At 42.1% G+C, this 24,246-nt stretch overlaps 1 protein-coding gene across 1 annotated transcript; it reads left to right on the top strand.

The window, feature by feature from the left end:
• Positions 1-8,200: 8,200 nt before the first annotated feature.
• LOC104611241 (Galactosyltransferase family protein) lies at positions 8,201-21,633 on the top strand. The gene is made up of 7 exons (XM_010278219.3): positions 8,201-9,380; positions 17,760-17,989; positions 18,114-18,392; positions 18,640-18,768; positions 19,805-19,981; positions 20,062-20,169; positions 20,792-21,633. The coding sequence occupies exons 1-7, from the start codon at positions 8,603-8,605 to the stop codon at positions 20,996-20,998; spliced, it is 1,908 nt and encodes a 635-aa protein (XP_010276521.1). The 5' UTR covers positions 8,201-8,602; the 3' UTR covers positions 20,999-21,633.
• Positions 21,634-24,246: the final 2,613 nt, after the last annotated feature.

Below are 24,246 nucleotides of genomic sequence, written 5' to 3'. Positions count from 1 at the left end.
ACTTTGATGCATCTTGTATTGCATTGACGGAGACAAATGTGTTGTAGCTATCATTGTTAGAAATTGTACTAATAAAGTCTTGGATATAAAGGCTTATTTTTTGGGCAAGGCCACAATCAATATGGGTGAATCCTAGGCAGCTTAGGAAGCCCATAATCTCGTGCTAAATTTTAAAGATTATCCCATAACTATAGAAGGGGACTCCAAGCTTGTTATCTCTTGTCTGCAAAATGAAGTTCAACCGACATGGAGCATAAAGAACATCATTGAAGATTGAGTTGCCTTGAAGACCTAGTTCGAGAATGGTTTGAAGTACCACCATGTCTTCTAGGAGGCGAATTAGACTACTGACTGGATTGCCTAGACGTACTACCCCCCACCACACCACACACACACACGTCTTGTGTAGCATCTCTTTGTTCTATAAAAACACATTAAAAGCCTTTCTTACAACAATTTATGCCAAAGAGAGTATATTAGGATAAGGAATAGGACTATAAATATCTTCACATTACAACTTAGAAGATTACTTCCATTTCAATCTCCACCAACCACTCACAATTTCTTACTTAACCCATATTTGTTAGAACTATTACCATAATAATTCTTGCGAGAAGCAAACTTTTCTAAGTTATAGGTTTGTTAGAAAGCATGAAGGGTAATAAAGATTCTGTTTGATTTGTGAACATCCAATATTGCCACACATGATGTAGCTCAAAATCATCCAACTTCCTAACTGGAAGACAACTTGGATGTATGGGTGTTGAGGACTCCCGATTCCTTCAGGTTGAATCCGGCTATCAACAATGCGAAGCCATGACGAAGGACGTAGAGGACTCCTGAGGTCATTTGGAGTGGGCCTCTACACTCGTCTTAGACCTAAAGACCAAGCTGGCACAAGAAAGAGCTAAGAAGGCCGAGTTGGTGAAGAAGGTTGACGAATAGGCCAGCGAGCTGAAGTAGAAAGAGGTTGAGCTTGTGGACGAAGGTCAAAATTCTCTAAAGACATCCACATTGCCAAGGCCAAAGGCATCAAAGAGTACCGTGCCTCTCAGGAGAGAGAGGACTTTGACGTTGCCTCCTTCTGCTAGGGCTTCAAACTGTGTTGCCTGCTCATGGCCTCTTCGTACCCGAAGTGCAACCTAGGGAAGATGAGGAGTTCGACCTGCACTACTGAGATGATGATGCGGGTCGACGAGGCGCCCAACTCTAAGCTCGGTTTTCCACTATATTTTTTTAGTGATGTACTCCTCTTGCCAAGTAATGAGACGATACAAAAATTGTTGGACCTTTATTTTTCTAAGTCATGAAACGATACAAAAATTGGCCAAGTGATAAAACGGTGTTGAGGTGCTTAAATATACTGAGGTGTGCATAGCAGGTCAGCATTGTTGTTTATGAGCTGAAGTGCGTAGAGTGGGTCAGCTTCGTTTACAGTGAACTGACATCCTAAGAGTAGGTTGGTTGGACCAAACCACATAAGCGAGTGGTCGCATAAGTTGAGTTCAGGATTGCCGAGTTGTTTCTTGCAACACTTAGTGAAAATTTTGAAATTTTAACTTAAGAGTTCAGAACATTAGATATAGTACCTCTTAAGGTTGTTGGCATTCCATGTATGGGGGGACTTGCCTCCTCTTGAGAGTTTTGAGCTCGTATGTTTCTGGTCCCAAAACTTTAATCCCTTGTAGGGACCTTCCTAATTTGGGTTGAGATTTCTAGAATTTAACTTAGATATCATGACTTTCCTCAGCACGAGGTCACCAGCTCGGAAAGAAGGGATGATAGATTTATCATATGGATGAACGAACTGAAGGGATGAGAGATCCATCGTATGGACGCCCAAATCTTGCGGAATAAAGGGGCGAATTTCAAAAATTTTTCTCTTCCTTTCAACTGAGAATCGCATTTCCTATTTAGAAAATCATATTTTCAAGGATCAATCTTGAACCATGAACTGAACCAGATCTAAACCAAAAGGAGTAGGAGAGGATTATACCTGATACGGAGAAAAAATATCTCCCAACGAAGGTGTTCACGCCCAAGGAAGGATCCAAAGACTACTCCCACTGAAAATGGCACAGTGCAGGATGGAGCAGAATCAACAGTATTCTTCTCCAAGAATTATGTCCTTCGCAAGAAACAACAGGATGTCACGTGAGCACAACTTCCTATCAATTCTTTCTCAAAGAACTGATGTCAAGATCGAATCTTGACTTTTCCCACAACTGGAAATCGAATTGGATGTCTGGCGGCTGCAGGAAGGAGGCGACAAGAAAGATCTTTGCAGGGATTGCAGAAATCTTTTTTTTCTGATTTCAGCTCTAAAGAGGATCTGATTATGTGATTCTTCTAAAGGCTGCCGCCCCCTCCTTCTTTTGTAACCCTAAAAGATCAACTCCTAATCCAATTAGGAACTGCTGATCCAAATATCAGACCTCTCTTTAGGTGATAAGGATAAACCCTTATCTTATCTGTAGATTAGATCAGCCTTCTCCTAATCTCATTACGAGGTTTCTAGATCTAAATCATATTCAGATTTGGACTCTCTGAATGGATAGGGTTAAGACCCTATCCAATCCGTTGATCCATCTTAGAATTCGCCCATATTTAACTTATTAAATAAGTCCAGTTCGAAATGGGCTTTAGGCCCATTAAGCTTATGTGCTCACTTAACATTCCTAACCGTTGCCCAGTTGGGCTTCCTTGTATGGCGTGGGACCTAAGCATTGATCTACACATCAGCCACATGGGTTCGGCCCCGCCTTTGTTACAAGGCCTGGCCGAATACATTGTTATGGACAGTGCACCCCCTGAAACCCATCAAATGGGCTCTATGGGCCCAACACTTACTCTAAGTGGTCCCTGGGCCAAGACACCTTGTAACACCCAGGGACTGCGGGCAGATGCAAGATTAGCCCATCAGGTATTATCCTCAATGGTCTTACACTTAACCTCTCAGCCCATAATGATCATACACTACCCGATAAGAGAGGACCTCTCCCTCGGCTGCAAGGAACAGTGTTGCACCTTCTACTCATATGGATCCCGGGAATTAAAACCTTTTTGCAAACATTTTAGAAACCATAATATATATATTTTTACATCTCATATAAAATATACTTTGCAAAACAAATCTCAACGATTGAAATCGGCAACTGGCAGTCTTGGTTTCCATCAGTGAGAGTGCATCCCCGATCATTACCTTTATTCGACAAAGGAGCTGATCCTGTCACTATGATCACCCACTCAAATGAATTCTCAGGCTGTCCCAACATACCCAGGTTTTGACCCTCGCTAAGGATCTCACTGATTGGTACATCAAAGACAGTCCAATCCGACACCTAGTGCAGTATTATAATCGAGTCTAGGGGTTGGGTGTAACTTTCCAGTTTTGCCCATCAATCTCCAAGGTCCAGGGCAATACTGGAAATCTGGTACAGTTCAAAGATTCAATTAATCCTACACTGTATGTGCCTAGGGTCTCACCCTGACAGGTGAGACAGGCCACCCCAACTGACTTGGTGGTACAACAGTGTCAGCCTTATCAGGATAGGTCTCCCCAGACCGACCCACTGGCTATGAACATTCTAAACTAACGCGAGTCTCATTAAGTTTCCAGTTTAAGAGTATTACACAGAAACATACCAAGGGAACATGAATCAAATATGCACTTTTTATTCATTTACAATAAACTCATAAAGTACATCATTCTGATTGAAGCTAAGGGCATACAAGACTGTCCAACAGCTCCGACCTGCACTTAGGTCCAATCAGGTACAAGCCGGAGTCCCATGCTTTCCACGTGTTTCTCAAACACTTTCTGTGATAGTGGCTTCGTCAATGGGTCTGCTACATTTTCTACTGACGCTACCTTCTGAATCAAAACGTCCCCTCTACCAACAATCTCCCGCAGTACGTGGTACTTCCTCTTGATGTGCTTCGACTTCGAGTGGGCTCGTGGCTCGTTAGCCTGAGTAATGGCTCCATTGTTGTCACACAACAACGCGATGGGTGATGTGCTGGACGGAACTACTCCCAACTCGTGAATGAACTTCTTTATCCACACGACTTCTTTGGCAGCCTCACTTGCGGCAATGTACTCGGCCTCGGTCGTGGAGTCTGTAGTGGACCCCTGTTTGCTGTTTTTCCAGCAAACAACACACGATCCTATCGTGAAAACATATCCAGATGTAGACTTTCTATCATCTGGATCCGACTGGAAATCGGCATCTGTATACCTTTGGATTTGTAGTGAGCTACCGTCGAATACTAGACAAAACTCTTTTGTCTTTCGAAGGTACTTAAGTATGTTTTTCACAGCAGTCCAGTGCTCCTGCCCTGGGTTGGCCTGAAATCTGCTTACTACACTCGCTGCCTGAGCAATGTCAGGACGAGTGCACAGCATGACATACATGATGCTCCCTACGGCAGAGGCATAGGGAACGTCTTTCATGCCATCAATCTCCTCAGAAGTCTTGGGAGACATCTTCTTGGAGAGAGTGACTCCGTGCCTGAAAGGAACATTTCCTTTTTGGAGTGTTTCATGTTGTATATTTTGACTATTTTGTCAATGTAAGCAGATTGGGTAATCCTATTATCTGCTTCGATCTATCTCTATAGAGTTGAAGACCCAGTATATAGGAGGCTTCTCCAAGATCTTTCTTGGAGAATTGCTGTGAAAGGCATACTTTCACCGTAGTTAACATTCCTACACCATTCTCTATGAGTAGAATGTCATCTATATACAGAACCAAGAAGGTAACCTTATCTCCACTATACTTCCTGTAAACACAGGGTTCATCCGGATTTTGTTTGAAGTCAAACGATTTGACAGTAGAGTCAAAACGGATGTTCCAACTTCTAGAAGCTTGCTTAAGTCCATAAATGGATCTATTAAGTTTACATACCATGTTTTCCTGACCTACAACAATGAAGCCTTGCAGGTGTTGCATATAGATATCTTCAGTAAGATCTCCATTCAAGAATGCAGTTTTGACATCCATCTGCCAAATCTCATAATCATGGTATGCTGCTACAGCTAGTAGGATCCTAATGGATTTAAGCATGGCCACAGGCGAAAAGGTTTCCTCATAGTCGATGTCCTTTTTCTAAGTGTACCCTTTCGCCACCAGATGAGCTTTGAAGGTGTCAACCCTACCATTGGCAACTTTGGTTTCCATCAGAGAGAGTGCATCCCTGATCATTCACTTTGTTCGACAAAGGGGCTGATCCTATCACTATGATCACCCACTCAAATGAATTCTCGGACTGTCCCAACATACCCAGGTTTTGACCCCCTTTAAGGATCTCACTGATTGGCATATCAAAGATAGCCCAATCCGACACCTAGTGCAGTATCATAATCGAGTCTAGGGTTCAGGTGTAACATTTCAGTTTTGACCATCTATCTTCAACGTCCCGGGCAATACTAGAATTTTGGTCCGATTCAAGGTTTCAAGAAAACCCACACTGCATGTACCTCAGGCCCTAGCAGTTGAGACAAGCCACCCCAACCAACTTGGCGGCACATCAGTGTCATCCTTGGTAGGATAAATCTCCCCAGATCTATCCAACGGTTGTGAAGATTTTAACTAACACGAGTCTCATAAGTGTCCAATTTAAGGGTATTACACAGAAACACACCATAATAACATGAATCGAATATGTACTTTATTCATTTACATTAAATGTCATAATGTACATCATTCTGATTGGAGCTAAGGGCATACACTGTCTAACACGGAAGCAACGCGTTTTGACTATGGCATTGTGGTATTGAGCTACTTTTTGCTGGTAGGAAGTAGTTTAGATCTGCGCCAAGTTGCATACCTCCTCCACAAGGTCTATCTTAGTGCGCAACTTGTAGTCATTTTCTTCCTCATCGTAGGTTTCTGACTGTACAACCATTGCCTCGATCTCAGTTAGGAAGACAACTTCAATTCTAAACATTAGGTTGAATGACATATCATCGATTTCCGTTATGCTCTTCGTTCGATATGCCCAGAGAATATTAGGGAGCTCGTCGACCCATAACCCCTAACTTGGGTGAGCCAATCTTTCAGACCCCACAAGATGGCCTTGTTCGTCACCTCGGCTTGACCATTTGCTTGGGGATGAGCGATCGACATGAAGTGTTGTTTAATTCCCAATTCAGCACACCAGTCTTGGAACTTAATGTCCTCGAATTGCTTTCCATTGTCTGAGATCAACGCGCAAGGCAATCCATTTCGATTGATGATACACTTCCAAAAGAAGTTTTGCACATTCCGAGTTGTGATGGTCACTAGTGGCTCAACCTCAACCTACCTAGTGAAGTAGTCCACATCCACAACCAAGAACCTCCTCTGCCTAGTTGCTGGTGGAAAGTGACCGAAGATATCTATTCCTCACTAAGCAAAAGGCCACGGGCTAGTGAGGTACTGTTGGTCGATGGCAAGATGCCAGGGTTTGTTGGCGTGGCATTGGCATTAATCACATCGCCATACAAACTAGATTGCATTAGTTTTCATTGTCAACTAGTAGTAGCCTTGTTGAAGGGCCTTCCGAGCAAGTGCCTTGCACCCTAAGTATTCGTCGCAGAGTCCTTCATGGATCTCCTTAAGCACGTACTTAGCTTCACTAGGTTGGAGATAATGCAAATATGAAAGGGTAAACAACTTCTTGTACAATTGTTTACCAATTATGACATAGAGAGTTGACTTGCATTCGATCTTCTAAGTTGCATTTTAATCTGAGGGTAATCCTCGTGGCACAGATACTTAAAGAGCTGGTCCATCCAGCTCGGTTCTACAACCTATATGGGAGTGACATCCTCTTCTACCGTCTTCTTTATGCTAGGGCGTGATAGGTCTTCTACATAGATTGTCCTCTTGTGTTGCCCATAGAGTCGGCTAGCTTTGAAAGTGCATCGGTCTAGGCATTCTTGGACCTCGGTATTTGGTGGGTGGAGAACGAGTTGAATTGCTTGATGAACTCACATACCATTGCTAGATACTTGATCATAACCGGTTCCCAAGCTTTGTAGTGCCCATTAACTTGGTTAACTACTAGATGAGAATCATTACATGCCTTTATGTTCTTTGCGCCAGTCTTATTTGCGAGGGATAGACTAGCGATAAGGGTCTCATACTTAGCTTCATTATTGGATGCTTGGAACCCAAATCTGAGGGCATATTCCAACTTCATTTCATTAGATCTTGGTAGGATAAGTCTTGTGGCTACCCAACCTGGATGGGGGATGGATTGAATATGGAGTTTGGAGTCGCCACCTAAATTTTTGGGAAATGGGAATTTAGGAAAACTTGGGATTTTTCAAGAACACATTTTTTCTCGATGACTTGTTTCCCAAAGGGGATTAGATTCTTAGGGTACGGGGACTAAGGTACGGTGTGGGAAGGTGTTAGGCACCCCACACGTGTCCGGTTAAACCGACCTTTACTTTACTAGCTTGATTTCCACACTTTGTTTCTAGCAAATCTAGTGATTTAAAAAAAAAAAATCTTGAAAGTACTAAGTGGTGTTCATGGTCTGGTTCAGTGTGGTTTGGAGAAGATTTTAGATCAAATCGATAAATTACGGTTTGAGAAATTTCTAAACTGAACTAAACCGTTTTGGTATGAAAACCAAAACAAACCAAACCGTTTTATTACAGTTTGATAGCATTGGTATGGTTTTTAATACGGTTTAGGGACTTTAGATCATTCTATGATTCTTTTGTGTTTAACCCAATTAGAAAGCCCAAATAGCTCCCCTAAAAATTAAAACTTAAATTTTTTATTTATTATTTCATTATAAAATAAAGAATTTATTAAATATTTATAATTTTATACATTACATTTAAATATATTATATATAATATTTACATATCATATATTCATATATATTTCGATTTATAAAATTTAATAAACTGCAACTTAGAAAATTCTCAAATCGAACTAAACCGTTTATGGGTATGAATCGAATCAAACCGCGGCTTTGCGGCTTGAGTCGTATAATGAACGAAACCGGATCTGCTCCTCACAAAGGGCGCCTCAGTCGCGCCTCACACGCACAGCGTACCATGCATTGGGAACATCTTCCGCGAATGTTCATGTGAGGCGTACCAATTCACGATGGATATTCATGTGAGGCGCCCCCGTGTGAGGAGCATATCCCTTTCCATAATGAACACCCCTGTTATAGTCAGCACAGCGGCAAATTCTGCCCCGCACTTGGTGTGTGAACTGCGAAGGGCTTCACGCTTCCTTCCGACAAAGAAACTAGCGTGTCGAACGCGCGGGGCACCTTAGCGAAGAAAACAGAGAGAAGTGGAACTGCTACTGTTTAGCGGCTTGCGACTTACGAATTATACGCCAGGAGTGGCGGAGAGGAAAATGCGGGATATGGCGGTTCTTCGAGGCTCTGAGATCTACAACAGTTGCAGAGATCCGCCATTACTTGAATTCGAACTAGAAGAAGAAGAGGGCTTGTAGTACTCAAGTGGTTACATTGCTTGGTGAGGACTGAGGAAAACCTAGAGAGTAGAGATCATTAGTTTTGTATTGCCTTTTCACCTTTATGTTTCTTGCAGTCAGTTATTAAGTGATGCAGTGACAATTTCGGGATGAAGAAGTGGACCGGAGGCACTCTGATTATTTCTCTTGCTATGATTTTAATTCTCCGGTACAGCCTTATGCAAGACCAGCCAAAGAAGCAATCAGCATATGATTTCTTCTGGAATCATCCAAGCAATAATTCTCGTTTAGGGCATAATGGTGTAACTAGGACTTCTCAACTGCCACAGGAACGCAATCGTGCGAGAAAGCCCTATCTTATCAATGTCGATGGACTCAATGATCTGTATTCTCTGAAAAACATTTCAGAAGAAGACTCCAAAGTCGTACTTGTTTGGGCTCAAATGCGTTCCCTATTGTCTAGGTCAGACTCTTTGTCTGAAACAGCTCAAGGGATTAAAGAAGCGTCTGTTGCGTGGAAAGATTTGTTGGCTGCTATTGAAGATGAGAAGGCATCTAGGATTAGAAACAGTAACATCCAGGGAAATGATGAGAAGGATAAGAATTGCCCTTTCTCTGTTGGTATGTTGAACAGTACAATGTCTATTTATGGAACCATCCTTGAGTTTCCTTGCGGGCTTGCCGATAGTTCTTCCATCACATTGGTTGGCATTCCTGATGGACGCCATGGAAGCTTCCAAATTGAACTTATAGGCTCACTACTCCCGGGGGAGTCTAAGCCTCCTATTGTGTTGCACTACAATGTAAGTTTGCCAGGGGATAAAATGACAGAGGACCCGGTCATAATTCAGAATACATGGACGAAAGAACTTGGTTGGGGCAAAGATGAAAGGTGTCCTGCTCGTGGTTCCAGCAGCAACATCAAAGGTATACTTTTAGACATTTCCTTCTCCTCTAATTGTCACTTTCCAAAGCTCTTCTTCGTGTGACCTATGCTCAACCGTTGACCCGATTCCATCTGATGCGAAGTCAACATACTTTTATTGCATATTCAATCATAGCGACGGTTGTTTCATCTTATCTTTATGAGCTTCTGGAATTTCACTTGAACCAATTTTAATTCTGGAGAAGACTTTAGGGCTTTGAATTTTGTAAACCGTAGCTCCCGTCTATCAATGACATAAGTGGAAACAAGCACATTCTGGAATCTGAATATTGCGTACAATGGGTGAACCATAGGATGATTTCTTGGTAAAAATCAACCCTTTAGTGATAACTGCAACCATCCAGTCCACTTTTTTTTGTGATTTCTGAAGGGTCAAATACATTCCAAAAATGGGTAGGAAGAGTCTTTGATCAGATAGTGCTTTCATTTTAATTGTCTAGTTGAGTTAATTATTGCTGTAGAAATTCTATGCGTTATGCACTGCCCACCATCAAATAGAACTTCACTATCTCATCAACTTATTTTATGTTAATATTGTTCGATTTGTTTTAAGGGCTAATTAACCTAGACAAAATATGCAAATTTGAAATATTTCTATAGATTATAGTTGGGGGGAGGGGTACGCAAATAAGTGCTAATGAGAAACCATAAATCCCAACCTAAAGTGTTCCATTCCTTTGTTAATGGAAATGTTGCAAGACCTGGTCCAGCTGGATGGTGGAACTGTTTAATCCCCACCTTGCAGTAAAAATGGTTTGGAAGAGGCTGGGTTTGGTAATTTTGGACTAAGGCCATTCTCTGATATTCTTATTCCAAATTACCAAATCCAGGTTGTGCATAATTTTGGAATATCTATTAAAAAGGTATATAGACCCAGACATTTCTTAAACATTCTGTTGTTTTGACTAGTAGAGACATTTTTTTTTTAATTCCTGGAATTAGCTCTTTATGCAATCTTTATATGTTATTCGTTCCAATAAAAGTTTCCTTTTTTGTTTCTCACTAAAAAGCCACCTATTAAGTATGTATGATACACTTCTAGTATAAGTTATGTTTTATGTGCTTATAAATTTATCAACTGAAGTGGCTGAACTGAAAAGCTTTTTGTCTTGTCTTTTGATGAATACGTTTTTAAGAAGGTTGTGTGCTCCTTAATGGATGAACCTGAAGCTTGGTAGGTTACTATACCTTGAGTCTTTATTGTTTAATTATTTTCTCCACTAAAAGAGAAAGCAATAAGTCGTTCAGTTCAGCAACAGCAGCTGTTAAGCCTGTTATCAAATGGCCCCTTTAACTTTCTTAGTTTTCAGCTCAGACAATTTGATGGTTTGTATTATGCAAGTTCAAAATATCGATGATACACAAAATTTTGCGTATCAAGAGTTTTGATTAATCAAAGTTTTATATTTTATGTTTAGCCATTTAAAACATCAAAACCTAAATACACCCTTTATTTAACGTATCGACCACCAAAAGATACAATACGATACACCTGGAATTTTGGACCTTGGTATTATGTGATAAGTTTAGCTGATGACATGGCTAATCATCATCATCTAAACCTTGTCCCAACTACATGAGATTGGCTACATGAATCCTGTTTTGCCATTTCATTCTGTTCAGTGCCATATATAACTTTTTTTTCCCTTTTATAACCTTATCTCTATTTCTCTTAATAAAACTTTGTAATATAAAGAAAAAGAATAAAAACTTTGTTAAAAATATAAAGAAAAAGAATAAAAGAAATTTTTGTCTAGTTCAATCAGCATTTTTTTGGTAATTAATTTCTTTATGAACTTATTTCTGATTTATGACCTATGGTCCCCTAAGGCCCTAAACATATTTACCACATAGTCTAGCCTGTCTAGGTTGCGGTGTATGTGTGTATGTTCATTCATGGATTCCGATATATTTTTTTGTCAGTTTCTAGATATATGGAGATTATCAATACTTGATAAATGACGTTTTATGGTCTAGGTCCATTGGTCCAGCTTATTTTATAGTGCTAATGATGCCAGAGTGTAAGCCTATATCCATATCCATGCCATGAATTTTACAGATTTCCAAGATAAGCCAACATGCATAACATGGCTCCAGGATAGCTTTTTCTATCTATTGCCTATGAGATGCCACTGTTGCATAGAGCATGTCAGCGGTTAACCACATACATAGGCTCCTCCCAGTTCTTTAAGGAATCCTTAGAAATCCCTCTAGATGTCCCAACTCCCAAGGTCTGCCCCCAAGCCATTTGTGGAATGTCCACGAGTGGTAGCTAGGCAACTAGCTACCCACAAGGATGGTTGGATGTATATTTCCCTCGAGGTGGATGTTAAGCTTTGTCCTTCTTCTGGAAGAAAAACATTGGTGTACTGAGGAATCATATTGAATATTGACAAACATGTAACATCACATGTCTAGAGTTAGTGGATGGTTTATGTTTTCATCTGGGTTTGTGATGAGTTACCGCTCACCTCGGAAGCCCCTTCGAGGGTGGCTTAACCTCCTGAAACAGAAGATGAAGGGAAAGAAGAGAAGGGAAGGTAGGAAGAGGATGGACTCAGAGAGAGAAAACGAAGGGATATTCCTTCACACCTTTTATTATATGATTATGGCCTTATATAGCTGGTCTATAGGTGTAATCATAGAGGGAATATCCTCTGATTGCAGGGTAACTAACTCTGGAAGATATCATGGAGGGAATATCCTCTGGCTACAGAGTAACCAACTCTAAGTGTAACTAACTCTGGGGCTCTGTCGCGTGTCCTTTCTGTCTCCTTGTGAACTGCTGATGGGTGGTGGTTTGCTCTACTCCCATAGTTGGGTTCGGGGGGAGTGTTTGGGTCCCAACAATTCCTCCCTCCTTAGCATTGACCTTGCCCTCAAGGTCTAGGTTTGGGAACCTCTCGTTCAGCCTTAGATAAGGTTCCCAAGTGGCGTCTTCTGGAGGCAGCCCGGCCCATTCTACCTTGGCTTCTGGCACAACCTGCCCACCTCGTCGAACCCAACGGAAATCCACAATTCTGATAGGCTCCGTGTAAATGTCTCATTCCTTAGTGAATTGGGGTAAGTTGGATGAGATAGGAGTATGATTTCCCACAGCTTTCTTGAGAAGTGAGATGTGAAACACCGGATGAAGCTTTGTGGTAGTAGGGAGGTCCAATCTGTAAGCAACAAGGCCCACTCTCTCCAGCACCTTATAGGGCCCATAATACCTAGGAGCTAGCTTGTGCCAAGCCCGTCTTACCACTGAGACCTGGCGGTAAGGTTGGAGCTTAAGGTAGACAAAATCACCCACTTGAAACTCTAATGGGCGGTGGTGAGAGTCATAGCGGACCTTCATTCGTTGTTGGGCTTTTGTCAAGTTGGTCTTAAGCAGTCTAAGGATCTCGTTTCTTGCCAGTAGGCGGGTCTCTACTTCTGCCACCTTGGACGACCCATATTCATAAGGTAATATGGGAGGGGGTTCTCTGCCATATTGAGCCTTGAAGGGTGTCATTCCTGCAGCCGACTGATAAGTCGAGTTGTACCAGTATTTTGCCCACGGGAGCCGGTGGGCCCACTGTCTAGGCTTCTCCCCTATGAAGCATCTAAGGTAGGCTTCTAAGCATCGATTAAGAACTTCAGTCTGTCCATCAGTCTGCGGGTGATAACTTGTGGATGGGTGCAGTTGGGTTCCTTGCAATCGGAAGTATTCCTTCTAGAATGAACTCAGGAAGGTAGGGTCACGGTCCGAGACTATGGATCTTGGTGTTCCATGCAGTTTTGCGACGTCCCGTATGAAGATGTCAACCACCATTGCTGCGGTGTAAGGGTGAGGCAATGCAGAGAAATGGCTGTATTTGGTGAGACGGTCAACCACTACCATGATAACCTCCTTCCCTGCAGAACGGGGAAGTCCTGTGATGAAGTCCATGGAGAGGTCTTCCCACACTTGCTCTGGAATCTTGAGGGGTTGTAGAAGGCCCGCGGGAGAATGAGGAGTATTTCTGCTGTCGGCAGGTTTGGCATTTGGATGGATACATAGTGCAACACATCCTTGTGCATTCCTACCCAATGGTAGTGGTTGCTGAGCCTCTTTAGGGTCCGTAGCACCCCTGAATGTCCCCCCAACGCGGAATCATGAAGCAACCTTAGCAGTTCAGTTTTGTGGATGGAATTTGGAGCAACCACAAACCTGCCCCTAAAGAAAAGATCAGGTCCTACAATTTGGTAACCTGCAACCTGGGAAGGGTCACGTCTCCACTTATCCTTAATGTCCTGTAGCTGCGGATCAGACCTGGCTTCTTGCCGTATAGCTTCAAACAAGGGAAAACTGGGTTGAGAGCAGGTCAGTTGGGCTAGCTCTTCTACTCGTGATAAGGCATCAGCTACTCTGTTTGCGGGCCCAAGCTTATACTCTATGTGGTAGTCAAATCCCATAAGTTTACTAAGCCATTTTTGCTGCTCCGGGGTGTGCACCCTTTGTTCTGCTATATACTTCAAACTTCGTTGGTCTGTCCTTATAATAAATTGGCGTCCCAATAGGTATGTACGCCATTTCTGTACTGCCATTACCACAACCATCATTTCCTTGACATAAGTGGACTGATTTTGGTGAGTTGCTGAGAGAGTCTTGCTGAAATAAGCAATGGGCTGCCCTTTTCGCATCAGGACGGCCCCTACCCCTACACTCGATGCATCACACTCTATTTCAAAGGGCTGAGAGAAGTCTGGAAGAGTGAGGACTGGAGGACTAGAAACTGCTATCTTCAAGTCTTCAAAGGCCCGTTGGGCATCATCAGCCCAATCGAAAGAATCCTTCTTTAACAGACGTGTTAGAGGGGTGGCCATAAGCCCATACCCCTTAATGAAGCGCCTATAATAACTGGTAAGCCCAAGAAAACCCCTGAGAGCCTTTACAGTAGTGGGCTTGGGCCACTTTTGGATGGCATCTATCTTTTCTGGGTCTGCCATGACCCGCCCTGTTGCAACCACATGGCCTAAGTACTGAATCTGTTTTTGTCCAAAGGAACACTTTGTCATTTTGGCATGTAACTGGTACTCCCTTAGGGTTGTGAGGGTAAGTTTAAGATGTTCCATATGGGTGTCCCAATCCCTGTTGTAAACCTGAATGTCATCGAAAAACACCATAATAAATCGCCTTAGGAATGGCCTGAAGATGTCATTCATGAGGGCCTGAAAGGTGGAGGGAGTGTTGGTGAGTCCAAACGGCATAACCAGAAACTCATAATGGCCATCGTGGGTTCTAAAGGCTGTCTTGTGGATGTCAACCTGGTGAACCTGGATCTGATGATACCCGGACCGCAGGTCTAGTTTGGAGAACACTTGTGCTTCCCCTAACTCGTCCAGCAGTTCATCAATGAGGGGTATCGGAAACTTGTTCTTCACTGTAATCTGATTCAGGGCCCGGTAATCTACTCAAAAATGCCAACTACCATCCTTCTTCTTCACTAGGAGTATAGGGGATGAGAAAGGGCTGGTGCTGGTCTGTATATGCCCTTTGTCCAATAGCTCTCTTACTGCCTTTCAATTTCCAGCTTCTAGAAATAAGGGTATCTATATGGCCTTGCATTGGCTGGTTTGGAATCTGGTAAGAGGGGTATCTGATGGTCATGGGCCCGGGGTGGAGGTAATTGGTTCGGTTCCTTGAATATGTCACCAAATTGATCGAGTATCGATCGCAAGGCCTCATGTTGGGCTTCCGTGGGTTGGTCACAGCCCTGATTGTTTAAAATTGGGACTGTGGGCCGAATGCCTAAGTGCATAAATAAGGGCAATCCAGCATCCTTGGAGGCCCGTATCATGGAAGCTAAAGTATCACCTTGGGGACTAGGAGGCCACACCCCTTGTAAATGACAAGTCTGACCATCCTGGTAAAAATCCATTGTCATTTTGGCCCAATCACAAAGTGCAGGACCTAGGCCACGTAACCAATGAATTCCCAAAATAATATCAGCCTTCGAGAAATCCAATGGGTGGAGATCCACCACGAAATTATGTCCCTGTATGAGGATCTTTTCCTTCTTACATACACCATCACATAACATCTGACTCCCATTAGCCACATGGATCGAAAAAAGAGGAGTGGGTTGTATAGTCATACCTAGTTGCTTTGCCAAGCGGCAAGTGATGAAATTCAGGGTAGAGCCACTGTCAATCAAGATTGTCACAGACCGGCCAACCAATCTTCCTTCTACTCGCATGGACTAAAGAGGGTTGAGGCCCATGAGAGCGTGTAAGGAGATCTCGGCTCCGACAGGTTCTGGTTTGTCTGATATCAGTTCACAGTCTTCTATGTGCTCTGGTTCTGTCCCTTCCGGCTCTTCCTCTGTCTGAAGGAGAAACACTCGCTGGACCCGACACTTATGGCCCGACCCAAACTTGTCATCACAGTTGTAACAGAGGCCTTTCTCGCATCAGGCCTGCATCTCGGCCCATGAGAGGCGTTTGAAGGGCATAGTGGGCCTGGGCAAAATGGGCTTCTGAGAATCCCCAACTTGTTTCATGGGTTGCTGATCGGCCCGTTGGGTAACCCTCACATTTGGGTAGGACAGCTTGCTGGCTTTGCGCAGGTTGTCGATTTTCTCTTCTTGCAGGCGAGCCAAATCCACCGCAGCCATGACTGTCACCGGACGGAGAGCCCTCACCTCCAGGCGGATATCCTCTCTGAGGCCTCCCACAAAACACCCCACTAAGGCCTTCTTCGGCCATCCATGTACCCTGGTCGCCATTCTCTCGAACTCGAGCTGGTAGTCTGCTACCGTCCCAGTCTGCTTTAACTGAGTGAGGAGTTCGTCGTAATCCACGAATGCCGTCGGCCCAAAACGGATGCACAGAGCTTCAGTGAACTCCGCCCAAGTTACCTGAGGATGGTTTTGACGATACCACTGGAGCCATAGAATTGCGTCTCCTTCTAGGTGAATGGAAGAGATGGAGACGCGCTGGTGTGCAGGGGTTTCGTGGTACTTGAAAAATCTTTCTGCTCTGAAGATCCAAGGAATGGGATCTCCACCGGAATAGTTGGGAAAGTTGATCTTAGTGACTTTTCTGGTGGGGTAACACCTAGTTCTTTGGCTGCTTGAAGCAGAGGCTTCCGCCCCTGCTGGGTGACTAGTCTCGCCGGATTGTTGCTGAGAGGCGATGCTGGAGACAACCACTTTGAGTTCCCTGAGTTCGTTCAGCACCTGGTGGAACCCAATCTCAAGCTGGTCGACTCTATCATCCATGGTAGAGGAACGTGTCTGCGGCATAGCTGACCTGCGACTTGGATAGCCTGGCTCTGATACCAACTTGATGAGATACCGCTCACCTCGGAAGCCCCTTCAAGGGTGGCTTAACCTCCTGAAACAGAAGATGAAGGGAAAGAAGAGAAGGGAAGGTAGGAAGAGGATGGACTGAGAGAGAGAAAACGAAGGGATATTCATTCACTCCTTTTATTATATGATTATGGCCTTGTATAGCTGGCCTACAGGTGTAATCATAGAGGGAACATCCTCTGATTGCAGGGTAACTAACTCTGGAAGATATCATGGAGGGAATATCCTCTGGCTACAGAGTAACCAACTCTGGGGCTCTGTCGCGTGTCCTTTCTGTCTCCTTGTGAACTGCTGATGGGTGGTGGTCTGCTCTACTCCTATAGTTGGGTTCGGGGGGAGTGTTTGGGTCCCAACAGTTTGTTTGTCAGTGGGGCAGATAATTTGTGTGGTTAGCTCTTATTCTTTTTGAATTGGGGAACCTGAAGATTTGATTACTATCACTTGTGCTTGTATTCTTATCTCATTTATAATTGTAATGAAATTCTCTAGTTAATGATAAATAAAGAAAACTTTACATGCCTAAACTAGCTCAATACACTGTCAGATATTTCAGAGCATGGAGCTCCGTTTGCCTTATGAGTCCCCAAATGGCCCACCATAGACACTTGATGCTGAGCATGACGTGAAAGTCATAGATCAACACTTGGCCCTACATTATGGCAAGAATACTTGCACTTGGTTCTCCCAAGTCCCAAAAAAAATTGTCCATCTATGCTATTTTTTATTTTTCGTTTGCAGACTTTCACATGTTTCAGTTATTACTGACTCATATACTTGTCAAAAGTACTCAGCCAAGTTATATATACTTATATCCATTGGGCATTGTGACATGGCATCTCCAATTCTCCATCTGTCCATTATATCAGTTCCTGTTATTGGTTTGGTTTCAGTGTACTGTGTAAAACATGTATATTAAATTTCTATAATGAAGCAGCCGTGTCTATCTTTGTTTGGAAATACTTGGTACATATTTTTTTCTTAATTATCAGAACAAAAGCTTCTTTGGGTTTAGTTTTCTAATGTATTTCCACAGATGTATTACAGTTGATGGACTCATTTCTTGCAATGAACAAGTTATGGGAACTGTATTGAAAGAGAACCTCAATGGCAGTCAACCCAGTAGTAAGACTAATACTTCTGGGGGAAGTACACACATAACTTTTAACTTCCCGTTTGTTGAAGGAAATCCATTTACTGCCACACTGTGGGTTGGACCAGAGGGATTCCATATGACTGTGAATGGGAGGCATGAAACATCTTTTGCATATAGGGAGGTATGGATCATTTTACTCATAAGTCGTAACAAATATTGAATGAGACAAGGCAGTTATATACATTAGTAATTTTCAATTCTAGTAGTAGTGATCCCCACCCTTGAAACTATTTCTATCATTGCAGAAACTTGAACCATGGTTGGTTAGTGGAGTAAAAGTGGGAGGTGGCTTACATATCTTGTCTGCCTTGGCAAATGGCTTGCCTGTCTCTGAAGATATGGATTTGATTATTGATGCTAAGCAACTCAAAGCACCTCCAGTTTCTAGGAAAAGGCTTACAATGCTAATTGGGGTTTTCTCAACTGGAAACAATTTTGAGCGTCGTATGGCATTGAGGAGGTCTTGGATGCAGTATAAAGCTGTACGCTCTGGGGATGTGGCTGTCCGCTTTTTTATTGGTCTTGTAAGTGATGTCTTAAGTTTGCTAGGAGTTTCATGTTCATCTGATTATTTTAGGTACTAGACGAGGATGTGCATCAGCGGTGTGCTGGGATTTTATGACTTATTTAGTTCTTTTTTTTTTTTCATTCATATGCTACAGTTTCCCCCAGTTCAGCTAAAAAGAGATGAAACTTTTTTGAAGAAAAAAATCTTTTTTTTTTTTCAGAAAGAAAATGTGCTCTAATTATTTTTTATTTTCAAATCTGCAGCAAAAGAACAAGCAAGTTAACATTGAGCTATGGAAAGAATCTCAGATGTATGGCGATATCCAACTGATGCCTTTTGTTGATTATTACAACTTGATCACATTGAAAACAGTTGCTATTTGCATCATGGGGGTATGTAGATATAAAATTTCATAAAGAAATAAGTAAATTCACTTCAGTTTTTTTCATCTGTTATTGTTAATTATTTTAGAGCTCATACAGATTGATGCTCTTAACTCTTAAGTTCTCTGTACAAAGGTTTATGCTCATTATATTAGATAGGTTAGATGCTTGGTGGCCAACTGGAATATCTTTTTCTGTTTGACAAGGACATCCACTGATGATTTATCTGACTCCATAGCCACAATTGGTATAGGCAAAAGTGAGTTGTATGGTTGTCATTTTCTTCCAGGCCAGGGCACCCTTGTATACTTGGGCTGCATGGGGAGACATACATGATATGGCATAGGGGCTTCTTGTACTTTTATTTCTTCTTCCAATCTTCTTTTTGATGATTTTTTGTTAAAATCTTGTTGATCTTGATATGTGACCGAATTCATCTCAGCCTTATTTGTGTAACTAATTAGGGTCCACTACAAGAAGCTTGACCTGCTATCACCTTCTATCAAGAGCCATTTTCTGTTAAACTGGAAGTCCTTAGATCATTTCTTACCACTTACAGCTCACTCCAGTCCTTAGATCTCATTGATCCCGTTACTGATGAAAAATGATGTTCGTTTGAGTTGATCTTTCATATTATTTTTCTATTCTATAATTTACTAGAATTGGAATGCAATATATTGTAAAGCAATCTCTACAAATTGCACAGTGGTGCATAAGAAGAAAGATGATTGTGTGACTTTCATTTTGTTTTTAAAAAATCTGTCAAAACCATCTATTCCCTAGATTTCTTTTTGGATCATTCACTTATTTTATCCATCCAAAAAGATACATGTGGTTATGGTGGTTATTGTTATCAATTCATTTGGTCTAAGATTCTAAGAAATATCTCTACTTGGTCCCATGCATTTCCAATCTGTATATAGTTCTTATAGTCTAACAAATTGCAAGGGGGTCAGGAATTTTGATGTTAGATAAAGTTTCTTGTATACTAATTTTTCTTTTTTTCTCCTAGTTAAGTATAATATTCTCATTTTTTGTTTTGCAGATTAAAATTCTCCCTGCTAAATACATAATGAAAATGGATGATGATGCTTTTGTCAGAATTGATGAAGTTCTTTCTAGTCTCAAGGGAAAGGTCTCCAATGGACTCCTCTATGGTCTAATTTCCTTTGATTCAAAACCCCATAGAGATCGAGACAGCAAATGGTATATCAGTACTGAGGTATTAATCTCAGGCAACTTTTATCTTCAGAAAAATTTGTGAAGTAGAATTTTCATTTTGATGTGGGTTTTGCTGTGCAGGAATGGCCACATGCTTCATATCCACCATGGGCTCATGGTCCAGGATATATTATTTCAAGGGACATTGCAAAATTCATTGTTCAGGGCCACCAAGAAAGAGACCTCAAGGTAGGACTTAGTTACATCTTATACAAATGTACCATGAATGGAAGAAAGCACCCCACTACTATTGCAATTTCATTGGTTTTATGACATGTTTGGGTGCACACTAATTTATATTATTTCCCTTTAGAGATTCTGCCATTTGATCAGAGTGCAATCATCATGCCATTTGATTTCTAGGTTGTGTAATTGACCATTGCCTGTTGGTAGTGGGGTGAACTGACACTAAAGAGTGCAAAATTTTTGATAATCAGAGTGCAAATCATCATGCCATTTGATTTCTAGATTGTGTAATTGACTATTGCCTGTAGGTAGTGGGGTGAACTGACACTAGAGATATTATCTAGGAATTATGCTGTTCTTTGGCAAGACAGAGGTACTTTGGGGATAGCTGTGAAAGAGCCCTGTACAGCCTTTGGTTTATAGTACTTTGTATCTACAACTTTTATTTTTGTAATTTTGTTCAAATATTTTAGTGCTGCATGGAAATGTTATACCAATAAAAAAAATACACCGTCTTTCTGTCATAAAAATGCAAAAATTTTATTTCGTTAGCTTGTATTGAACCTTCCCTTTTTTCTCTATCTTTATTTTGTGTGTGTGTGTGTGTTTGCTTTTGGTTTTCCAGCTTTTCAAGCTAGAAGATGTTGCAATGGGGATATGGATTGAACAATTTAAGAAGAGTGGTAAAGAAGTGCACTATGTCAGTGATGATCGGTTTTACAATGCCGGGTGTGAATCAAATTATATTCTTGCCCATTATCAAGGTCCAAGGATGGTGTTATGCCTCTGGGAAAAGTTGCAACTTGAGCATGAGCCTACGTGCTGCGAGTAACTTGCTCTATTGATCTTTTGAAATTAATTCCTTCAAGCCAATAGCCCAATACAAAGGTAACAAAGAGCTTTGGGAATTTGTTCTAGATTTTTGGGCATGCAAGTTATAGTATCAGTCAGCTCAATTTCATAAATCAATCTGCCATTGTTCTACTGACGTTCTGCAACCATCAGTGACACTGACGTGCTGCGAGTAACTTGCTCTATTGATATTTTGAAATTAATTCCTTTAAGCCAATAGCCCAATACAAAGGTAACAAAGAGCTTTGGGAATTTGTTCTAGATTTTTGGGCATGGAAGTTATAGTATCAGTCAGCTCAATTTCATAAATCAATCTGCCATTGTTCTACCGACGTTCTGCAACCATCAGTGACACTGACAGATCTATTCCAATCTCAGTTATGAAGAAGATTGGTAGCAATTCCAATTTCATACGTTTTAAAGACTGCCTGTTTGTTGTGAATTTGTGTTTAATTATCTTTCCATTCTTTTGTCAGCACCTAATGGGAAAGGTGTATCCAGTTGGCATGTTGTTTTAGTTGTATGATATGGATTCTTTGATTGATTGAAGGCTAATCCTCACATTGGTTTTGTTTGTAACAAACTGACAAGTGTTATAGAGAGATCTATTAGTCACATCCGTTGCAGAGCATTATATTGTTACATATTTAAAATATTCCCTTTGCAGCTTGTGGATTAGTCTTTTTGTTCCTTGCATCAAAGTGTTTATGGGAGTCTCTATTTAAGAATGTCAATCTTTCTAATGAAGAGGACATATATCGGTTTGCTGGGGCTTTTGTTGTTGTTGTTCTTCTTCTTTCCCCAAGAGTACTCCTTTTGATAACAGAGGCTGTCTATGAGGTAGACCATGAAGTGTTTAGTCAAACAAAATAGGTCACCTACCATTGTTGTTGTAAGAATCATCTACGATTTTTCTTTCATCACCCATATACCCATAACCCCCCAACGGCCCAACCCTGGTGGTAACGGGATTCCGGTTTCTGCTACGTCAATCTTTCGAATTTAATACATTCAGATTCAGTTTTGATTCAGAAAAGGACAAAACATAGATGCTTTTTTTTTTGTGCATATATATATATATTTGTTTTTTTTTTGTGCACATATATAACTGATGGTAGCCGCATGAAGCATAGATTAGACATGATACCTTAATGCTATGTTTGGTTTGAAGGAAAAAGTAGGGAAACCTTTACAAATCTTGTATAAATTTTCTTAACTTTCCTTTCCTTTCCCTATCTTTTCTTTTAAAAGCAAACATAACCTAAAAGTTTGAAAACCAATCAATAAATAAATCAACTATTATTCATCATTCATCAAGATTTACAACAGGGTTCTGATGTGCGATTTCTGTTTTGAAGCCTAAAGTATAATTCAATGCTGCGCTCCAGTTCAATTCATTGCATCATCTGCCAGTACAGCTGTACAGGTATTAGAAAATCAGGGGTCGTAGACCACGTAGTGGTCCGGCCTGTTCAAAACACAACCATATTTAGCTAATGCATGAGCAACCTTGTTACTTGTACGTGGTACAAAGGAGATGGTAAAATCCTAAAACCTCTGAAGAAGGGTCTTGCAATTGACTATTGTTGTAAAGAGTCACTACGGGATATCATTGTTGACATCTGATGGTGCGCGATCTGACTACTCTTAGTTGGGGGGCGATCCAGACTTCAGGTAGACGGTGAGTTGGATTGGTCTGCAAAAGAACCCAGGGTAGCTAACCCGGTAAGGTCTCTCTGATGCTTAAGTCAGTAAGTATGTTCTAAATGCAAGTTGAATGCTTGAGAGCTTGAGTGCTAAAGAGTAGAGTAATCACGCGTACCTTTGCCTTGAGGTTTTTGTCTTTATATACTAGAGTAGTCGTGAGTCTCACGAAAGAGCTCTGGGATCTCCGGGGTGTGGAGATAAGGTTTGTTATGCTTTTGGAGGAGCGGTATGTAGATAAGGCTTATTGTTTCATCTCTGACTCTGGCAAAGCCAGGACGAGTTCTTATCGTGATCTCGGAAAAGTCAGGATCTGTTAGTTCATCACGATCTCGAGTAACTTGGGATATGTTGGAGAGACCTCTGGAGTCGGTTACGTGGCGATTTGGGTCATTAGCTCCGATCTGGTACTTCGATTCTTTAGTCTCAAACTTGATTGGATGCCGAGATGCTTCTACACTGAGGTGGGTTTTGGGCCGAGGTGGCTGAATACCCGAGCTCCAAATGTTGCGAAGTAGGCTTGCTAGACTGAGCTGTCATCCCATGATTAGATCGTTCCCACGTGTCCCCTTCTTGCTAGGTTCAGCCAAATCTCCCTTCATCAATTGCCCCCCACTCCTCGAGCTAGGGTTCTCAACCCGGTGCGGGGAGTTCGTGACGAGTCCAAGTGGATTTGACACGAGGTCTAGGCGACTTGACGGGTGAATCGTTGGTCGGACCTGTTCGACCGCTCAACTCAACTCAGGAATAACCCAGGTTGCGTCTGAGTCACGTGCGGACGTCACGCCGTTTTATAAACTCCGCGGATGTCAAAACTTGCGCTAAATCGATTTCAGCCTCGGGGGTTGTGCAACCGGTTTCCCTAGGAGCCGTCAGATTGTGTGGATCTCAACCGTTGATCCCCGGATATATTGGCTATAAATAGGGGCCAAGGGACTCATTTTCCTTGCCGCAAGTCCGCAAATCCGCAATCTTTGAGGTCGCATTCAAGTCTTTCAATTCGGTGTCTTTCCGAGGTTGCCTTCCTTTCTTCGGTCTTCCCTTTGGTGAGTCCCCCTTTGCTTTTTCTTTTTGATTCTGTGTCTTTTTAGTATGTCTAGCTTTGGCTTTGATAGTCTCTTAGATGGGAGTGGTGAGTCCGCTGGAGCCGAAGTGGGTACCTCGGCTTAGACTATGGATTCTCGTCCTACTGAGGTGGTTACTTTGGGTTAGAATGTGGTCTGCGGTCCCCCCGAGGCGAATTCACCTTGGCGGAAGCGAGAGGCTTTAGGTAACCTGGCTTCCACCTCACACCGAGGTCGGCTGCCAGACAACTTTGGCCCATCGACAATGACAACGGACAGGCTCCTAACCTTAGTAGCCCGATACAGACTTTCCAATGACTTTGTGTATAGCATCCCCTTAGGCAATTTCCCTTGGGATCACGATCTCGAGGAGCAGCTTGCAGTTGGTCTTCGCCTTCCACTTCACCCCCTTATAGTCAAGATCGTAAAATTTTTCAACATCACCATAGATAAGTTACAC

The sequence above is a fragment of the Nelumbo nucifera genome, chromosome 4 (genome assembly GCF_055504915.1).
Source record: "Nelumbo nucifera cultivar China Antique chromosome 4, China Antique-T2T, whole genome shotgun sequence".
In the NCBI taxonomy this organism is placed as follows: Eukaryota; Viridiplantae; Streptophyta; class Magnoliopsida; order Proteales; family Nelumbonaceae; genus Nelumbo; species Nelumbo nucifera.
Note: the sequence above shows the minus strand (reverse complement) of the source record. Positions and strands in the feature narration are given on the sequence as shown.

Bases quoted from the DNA above. Each gene is read 5' to 3' on its own strand.
- LOC104611241 (XM_010278219.3), top strand. From the start codon at position 8,603: ATGAAGAAGTGGACCGGAGGCACTCTGATTATTTCTCTTGCTATGATT. The intron at 19,982-20,061 runs GTATTAATCTCA...TTTGCTGTGCAG, and splicing joins AATGGTATATCAGTACTGAG to GAATGGCCACATGCTTCATA. The intron at 20,170-20,791 runs GTAGGACTTAGT...TTGGTTTTCCAG, and splicing joins ACCAAGAAAGAGACCTCAAG to CTTTTCAAGCTAGAAGATGT.